Consider the following 8,129-nt stretch of genomic DNA (forward strand, 5'->3'; position numbering starts at 1 on the left):
CTTTCGATCTGAGTGTAGACAAAACCTCGGGTCGCTTAAGATTTTAATGTGTGAGAAATGATTTTTCTCTAAATGTCTCAAGCTTTTATTTAATCTATTTTATGCTTTTTATTACAATTGGGTTCCCAGATCTTTCCACAATCTTGGTGGAATTGTTTGTTAAGATAAAAAATTTATATATTCATCATGTCGTGATGACGTTCGCTATATTTCACTTAGAACTAACTAGCAATTAGTTTGTCGCATTCTGCTCTCCAAAGCCCCTTCATTCGATATCCAAATAATTCGCTACCTTGTAGCGGTCAGAAAATTGAACTCTGCCACATGGCGTTGTCATCGAATCTAATGTGGATGCAAGCGAATGCTGATTGCGTCTTTGAGAACGGTTACTTGTCTAAAAGTGAAAGATGGCTTATGTGGTTGGACTAGCATGCATTTGCTCTCTAAAAACAGTAAGCATCACCACACGAAAAGAATAAAACGGAATATAAACAAACATGAGCAAAGCAGAATTCATATAGTAAGTGATATCGAAATTAATTACACTGGAATAATTGGAAAAGTTCGCTACGATGAAACCTTTTTAGTAATCGTATCCAACTGAAAAATTGATCTGCGTACGAAGTTAGATCAAAAATATTGAAGATAGCAATTTTTTTTTTGAAAAAAATTTAATGTAATTGAAAAAATCTCCTACTCGGACATAATCGAACGATCAACTTTCATACTTTATATATATATATATATATATATATATATATATCAAAAATATTCGTCAAATCGAATACAAACGCTATGATGAGTATAGAAGAGGAAGAAAAGATTCATTAACATCATTCAAAATGTATTAAAATTGTATTGTAACGTAACGTGAAATGTGTTCTTTTGATTTTACCTTCCTCCTCTTCCAACTTATCCAACAAAAGACAAATATATACAAATGAATTATTTACATGGAGTTGTGTTTTTCAGTTCAATATTTTTGGACTTGATCGATTCTACATTTAGCAAACCTCTTTACTTATATGCCGTCTTAGGGCCCAGTCATTATCAATATCAAAACCCATTCTAATATTTCTTTTGGGAATTGTGGCCAACTTTTCTGCCGATCGCAGTCGATAGATAAAGTGGCACGAAGCCGTGTTAAGAAAATCGGTTTGTTTTCATGTGCGCTCATTTTTCTATTTATATATGTGATTTTCGTGATAATGCGTTGTGTGAAACAACGCTATTTAGGTACAGGCGGCATATAAGGATTTTGATTCACATACTAACCCTTTACTGTTGCGTTTTTATTTAACGTCGAGCAGCAAGCTGTTGTCACACTTGACTCCAAAATTTTAACAAGCACACATTTAATAGCTAACTTTTTATTTTAAGATAAGTGGAAGAATTTCAGTTTTCCACTTACTGTTAATAGATTTGTGATATCTATAATCCAAACCACTTGTGATGTCAAGGTATATTAAGTTTGTGTGAATGTATGCAATACCCAGAATGGCGAGAGAATAGACCCGCTTTTTATAATGCAGATCGATTCAGAAAACGATAATGATTCTAAGCTTCTCTGTGCATCCGTCTGTCCTGATTTCTTCTGTTCAACCTACAAGCTATAGGTTTTGAGATATTTTGATAACTTTTGGCATGCTGACGTGTATTGGCCCAAGGTCGAACGCTATTAAAAATGTTTCGAATCGGACCACATTTTCAACCACTTGCCATGTACGGTGTCATTTTAAAAAGCCGATATATGCATAACTGTATGGCATTCAATGATGATGGGCCGTGCACCCCTTGCAAATCTTTTTACTTGTTCAACTTAATTGGATGATAAGAAAACGATAGAAATGTAGGTTTTTGCAGATTTTTAAATATATTTGCTACATATTGTTTGCTTGCTCTCAAGATTTTAATTAAATATTAGTTTACCTTGTGTGTAAAAATTTTCTTCTTTTTTTTTAATTCAGTCACAGTCGAATATAATTTTCTTCCTTGTCATTTTTTTTTTTTTTTTTTCTTTTGGAAGATTGAAAAAGAAATAAGGAAAACTTTTGAAAGTTTTCATATAGTGATTGAGTAACGAACGTAATTGCATAGCACAGCGAACACAGCAGCATTGGCTCATAATGTCAAGCGTAAGCAACATAAGTAGCCAGTTATACCATTTTCGGAAATAGTTGTTGAGTGCTTGTTGCTGCTGCTTTTTAAAGTTACCTTTTTAATTTATGATCCCTAGTGATGGGAAACTGCGTGAAATTTCTAACACTCACAACACATGGTTTTAGTAACTTTAATGGCGATTACAGCGTAAGCTTCGAAACTTCAATAGAGCGTCAGACACATAAGCAATTGTGTTCTCTATAACTGTGCAAATAAGGCGGGGTGGGGTTTTAAGCGTGAGAATACCTCTTCATGAGTTCTGTAGACCAATGAACAAAAAAAAAAAAAAAAAAAAAAAAATTGTCATTTTTTGTGTTTCATTCATTCATTCTCGCTCCATGTATACATGTACTTATTTCTAGATAAATGTCGAAACGAACTTGTCTGCGATATCCAATACAACGAGATAACCATGACGATGGTGACGATGATGAGAAGTCTACCCGCGCAAATATTATTTAGAAAAGAAACGATCAGACGCAACAACACCTCAATTGCCAATAATAATAATAATCACAATAATAATAATAACAATAATAATAATAATAATAATAATAATAATAATAATAACAACAACGAAGACGGCGACACTAATAGTAATAGCATTGAAAATAGTAAAAATAATTTTACCTGTCAGACAAAGCAGTCAAGGCGGCAGGATGAGGTAGCACAATCTCGAGGCAAAGCAGTAAACGCAGCGATCAACAATAGCATCAGAAGTAACAATTCGTTGGTAATGAAAAGTTGTAGTAATACCGGTTTTATATTTAGTTGTTTTGGTCAGATAACCATATCGTTGCTGAATACAACGACGTCAGTAACGACAATAATGACAACGACAACGACAACACACGCCTGTATAGTTATAATGCTGCTATGTACAACATGTTCCTTATGTACAGCCTCGCTATGCGATGCGCAGAGTTGGTGGGATCCGACAAAGGACAAATGCGTGCCGTGTATAGTGTGTAAAGGTGACATGATACCGCTGAGACCGTGTCAAGTACATCAAGACACTATGTGCGGTTCCATATATGATCTTAAAATCGACTGGGTTGTCCTGGCGAAAACCGAACCCAATTGGAAAGAGGTAAGCAATAAACATAATAACAATAATAATAATAATAATAATAATAAAAGCGTAAAATGGCAAAAGTAATTAAAAATAAAAATGAATAAATTTCTGTTTTATTTTCTTTTTTGACGTTTATTTAAATTTTTCTAAATCAGCGCCGAAAGTTTGATGACCTTGATTACGGCTTCGACCACCATCACTTGACAGCTGAACAACTGCAACAACTAGAGGATGAAACGGTGTCTTTAGATTGGCAAACAGCCGCTCTTTTTCTAGCCGTTTTAGCTTGTTTACTATTCTTCATTGTGGCCGCCTGTATACTTGTGCATCATATGCGACAATGGCGACGCATGGAACGTAGATTAGATCAAGGTAAGCTCGATTTATGTAAAACGATCATTAATATTCCAACCATATATCTATCTACACAAGTATATGTATATATATGTAAGAGATTGCTTGAGTTGATTGAGTTCGACTCGATTTTCGGTTTAGTTAAGACTTTTCTTCTGAAATAGCATAAAAACAAGAAGTATCACGTTTCATGGTTATTTTCTGAGTTGGATACGTTATTTGAAATTCCATACATACCTTGCTGGAAAATAATAAAAATAAGTAAAAAAAAAAAAAAAAACACAATAAATATATATTTATATATATATATATATAAAATGTTTCTCAAGGCAGGTGCCGTCAATCATATTGAACACTCGCAGTAACATATAAAAGGTAAAAGAATGAAAAGAAATGCCTTAAAAGTTCGGGTTAAATTCCCTGAAATATTGAGCAACACGTACTAAAAAACAGTCGATTTTTTACGAGTTCGTTTACGTTTTATTTGATAAAATCTTATGTATGTGTTTTTGAAATGGGTGCCACTGTGCGCCAAAGATTCCTTCATAGCATAATAATAAGGAGAGAAAATAAAACAAAATAATAATCAAATGTATTTTCCTTTTATAAAATGCAAAAAAAATAAACTCATTTCCAAAAAAAAAAAATAAAAAAAATAAAAAAAATAAAAATAACAATAAAAAAAAAAAAAAAAAATTTTTTTTTTTTTTTTTTGTTTTTAAAAAAAAAAAAAAAAAAAAAAAAAAAAAACATTAATGGCACAAAGCTTGTTACGAATATACGCAAATATCGCGTTGCCGTTTACGTATATCAGTGTATATGTAAGAAACAAGTGTTATCTAGACATTTAGCAAAGTTCTCATTAAGATTACTAATGAGCCTTAAAAACATTCTATTAAAATATATAAAGTTAAGCTTTGTTGTTCTTTGCGCTTCCATCGAACTGCCTTCAAGATGACTGATCGCTTTATGACCATTTTATTTTATAAAACCTGTAAGAAGCTTAAACAAGCAAACATATTTGTTATAAATGTTTTAGTAAACATTATTTATATATTTTTATAAAGAAGGCCTCGCTTCAGCCTAATTTCGTGATACCCTATACACTATCTGTTAGTTTATATTTAATAGCAAAATAACAAATGTAGACAATACAGTTGGCAACGACAATGGCAATGGCGTGACACTCATTTTTGCGTAAAAGAAACCAAGCTCTTAAGCTAATGTTAGGGGAAAAAATTGCCTTTTTTTGGTACGTTTACATAGTGACCGATCACTGACTCAGCAGGAGCAACTTTCTATACAAATATTCTTAAAAGTAGCACCCTATCGACTTAAATTTTTATTAGATTCCATTACCAGTCCTCAACTTAGTTGCGTCGGTGAGAGCTTTTACAGTGACGGCCAACACTTTTTATTTTGCTTTTATACTAATTCTGGAATAGTAATTCTTGCCCCAAGTCTTTCTACATAAGTCTTCTCTTAGTTCACCAATAATACGTATAGTCTCGCTGAATAAAGTCGCTGAAAGGTTATGGTTTATTGGAGTGAGTCAACGCTCTCACATCTAACAGTGTTATATCTCATAATTTTTGTGGCAAGTTCACTTACGTATCTTCGAAGATTACATAGTCGTTGATCATTTTATTGAGCGAATATTAGCTGCAATATGCACGATGTACGAAATGTGTGTGCTTTGTTTTCGTAATAAGTTTTAACAATCTCTCTCTACACGCTATAGAAATATGTGTGTGTATATTGTGTTTGAGAAATAACGGCAAGGTTCGGTCAATGTCTCGAAAAAACAAATTTGATCCAAATCTCAATTGGAAGGACATTTTATTTACGTTTACTTTTCGAACAATGCAATGAACGCCCCTACATACATACATAGATATTTGTTTATTTATTTATTTATTACAAGCCATAGTCTTAGAAATTCAAAGGAACATCTCAAAATGCATCTACAACTGTTTATTATGATCCTAAGTTACATTGTAGAGTTTCACACAAGTGAATGTGAGGGCAACAAGAAAAGTGAACAAGAAGAACCTGTGAGGATTTTTTTGAATTTAAAGTGAATGATTAATCTCATAGTTGATACGGACTTCTGGCAGTTGTTTTTATAAGGCAAATAATTCCGGATGAATCTTATCGGAATATGAGTATTTATCTCGGCCAATGGAAAATGGGGAATAACATGCGTCCGTGTTAATATATACAGAAACATCTAGAAATCCTTCAAAATTAGAAGTAGTTCATCTTCAGGTACTCTTGACGCTTCTATTATCCATAGCAATAGTGGCTAAAAGTTTACTTTTTGACATGATGTCACACAAGCAATTGTATATTAAGATCTTCTGTAGTCATCACCTTTACCACCACTGGTAGACCTTGATATATGCCTTATTGGTTATTCGTTAAGCAAAGGGAGACCTATTTCTGCATGGATTATGCGTGGACACTTTGGACTTTCGTTTCTGCTCTAGTTTATGAGCAATGCGAAAAACGTTTTCTTTGATTTTGAAAGCTGTCGTCTTCCCAGTCTGTGTTGTGTAGTGGGGACATGTTCTTCGATCAATTTGGCTCATTTTCGTTATCAATTTACGTGCAAGCATTTTTCTCGCGTTTTTGTTAAATCCGATGCCGATATCTTAATTGATGTGACAAGGGGAGTGTTTACCATAGACAGAAACTTATTTGCATGAACCGACATCTTATTATTTGATGCCGATCGAAAGTAGATATAGTTTGTATGGTCCTAAAAGCGACAGACCACAGAATGCTGCGAACGTTAAGCGAGAATGAATAATCCATGCATTTCTTCCTTCCTTCTACGGCGGGTATGAAAACATTATCAAAACTTAATGACAATGTCTTTGCCGTATCTTAGTATGAAATCAATTTGCAAACCACAAAGCCTGTATAGTTGGAAACAATCAATTCGTTACTCTTGCACAGCCATCTAAAATTGCTTAAGCAGTCTTAGAGATGTTTAGGAAAAAAAAAAAAAAAGAAGAAGAGGAAGAGGAAGAAGAAGATGAAGAAGCGATTAATTAATTTAAATCAACAGAGAAGCATAAATTTTCAAATTACTTATGTATTTAGAAAATTCTTTTATCTTAATCGATCATCAATGCTATTAAATCAAAATTATTATGCTTTCCAGTAGAGTAGTAGCCAAGACAATTGTGTTAGAAAAATATCCGGTAAACACATATTCACTTGATTTATTTACTCAAAGCACAAATTTGCTAAAGCGATTCATACATAAAATGGTGTTAATTTATGATATCTTGATATAATAAATATTTCATATAGAAATGAATTTAGACTAAAGGTGTGTAGAGAGTAACAAAAAAAAAACACACAAAAAATAAAAAAAAAAAAAAAAAAAAATGATTTAGTTTAAATAAGAAACGCAAACAATTTCGAATTGTATGCACATTTACGATATTAAAAGAATATTAAAAATTCATGAATCCATGATCATTTTGCCAATAAAAACAAGGAAATTGTTTTTTTTTTGTTTTTTCTTCTTTTTCAAAAAAAAAACAAAACTGTTCTAAGTTGGTCGGGCAAGCGTTTTATTATAAACATCCCGAGTTTCCTAAACAATTTATTTCATTGCAAAAATAACAATTAAATAATTTGTTTATAAATACGTTAAACGAAATAATTACGAAATACTTACATTTTATTTTTCTCCCTCGGCGATAAAATATTGCTATCGTTTATGGGTTTACTGCCCTTCGAATTGAATATTTTGACATTTCCTTATTTTTTTAATTTTTTTCCCTAAGTTCGAATGCTTACAATCCTACATAAGCGCAAAGTATGCAAATTCAATTCGTTTCGAATACGCTACAAAAAAAAAAATGCAATTTACTTAGTAATTAATACAATCACAAAATAACACGGTTAAGATCGGCAGTTATAAGATGATGATGACGAGACTTACATTGAAAGTTGCATTCTTTAGCGTTGAAACTGTGGACAGTGTTTTGTTACATCAAAATTCTTGTTCTGCAGATTTCCTCAATTCTCTTACACGTTGTTAAGCAGAAGGTTCTGTTAGTCGTTAGATGCACAATTCGTCCGGCAGGCGGCCAAAAGTCAAAAATCCTGATTTGCTTTCATTACTTTCCCATCTATTTTGGAAAATCTCGTTTTCAACAGAATTAGCCAAATATTGATTTACCATGCAGGAAGGGAGATAATATGACGAAAAGCACACACACATCACATAAGTTCGATGATAACAATTTGCGATTAATTCTTTCGGATAAAACCGGTGTACATAACATCAAATTTATTTGGTTTTAGGGAAGGCCGTAAGCCTATGACAACAAGGTAACTAACTACCAACATAACTAATTTAAGGCATTAATGTGCCCTCAAAACGTTTGAATAATAACAGAGAAGAAGTTCAGCAATGACTCTCCAATTCTCAATGAGATATCTCTCGTCGTTCTCATAACGTGGGGGGGGGGAACTAGTCTTCCAACGAGTAGAAAGTCCGTATGATTACAGGGAATCT

The 8,129-nt window shown here is 32.7% G+C and overlaps 1 protein-coding gene across 3 annotated transcripts in view; it reads left to right on the forward strand.

Moving 5' to 3' along the window:
• LOC119644819 (tumor necrosis factor receptor superfamily member wengen) overlaps positions 1-8,129 on the forward strand; it is a 36,462-nt gene that overhangs the window by 20,484 nt on the left and 7,849 nt on the right. For 2 of the 3 annotated variants that reach the window (XM_038044574.1, XM_038044573.1), the window contains exons 2-3: positions 2,523-3,250; positions 3,391-3,607. In XM_038044574.1, the coding sequence (XP_037900502.1) occupies positions 2,573-3,250; positions 3,391-3,607 (895 nt within the window). In that variant the 5' untranslated portion in view covers positions 2,523-2,572. The remainder of the gene's footprint in view (positions 1-2,522; positions 3,251-3,390; positions 3,608-8,129) is intronic. The other variant, XM_038044575.1, reaches the window with a different exon arrangement.

The sequence above is a fragment of the Glossina fuscipes genome, unplaced genomic scaffold (genome assembly GCF_014805625.2).
Source record: "Glossina fuscipes isolate IAEA_lab_2018 unplaced genomic scaffold, Yale_Gfus_2 0, whole genome shotgun sequence".
Taxonomy (NCBI): domain Eukaryota; kingdom Metazoa; phylum Arthropoda; class Insecta; order Diptera; family Glossinidae; genus Glossina; species Glossina fuscipes.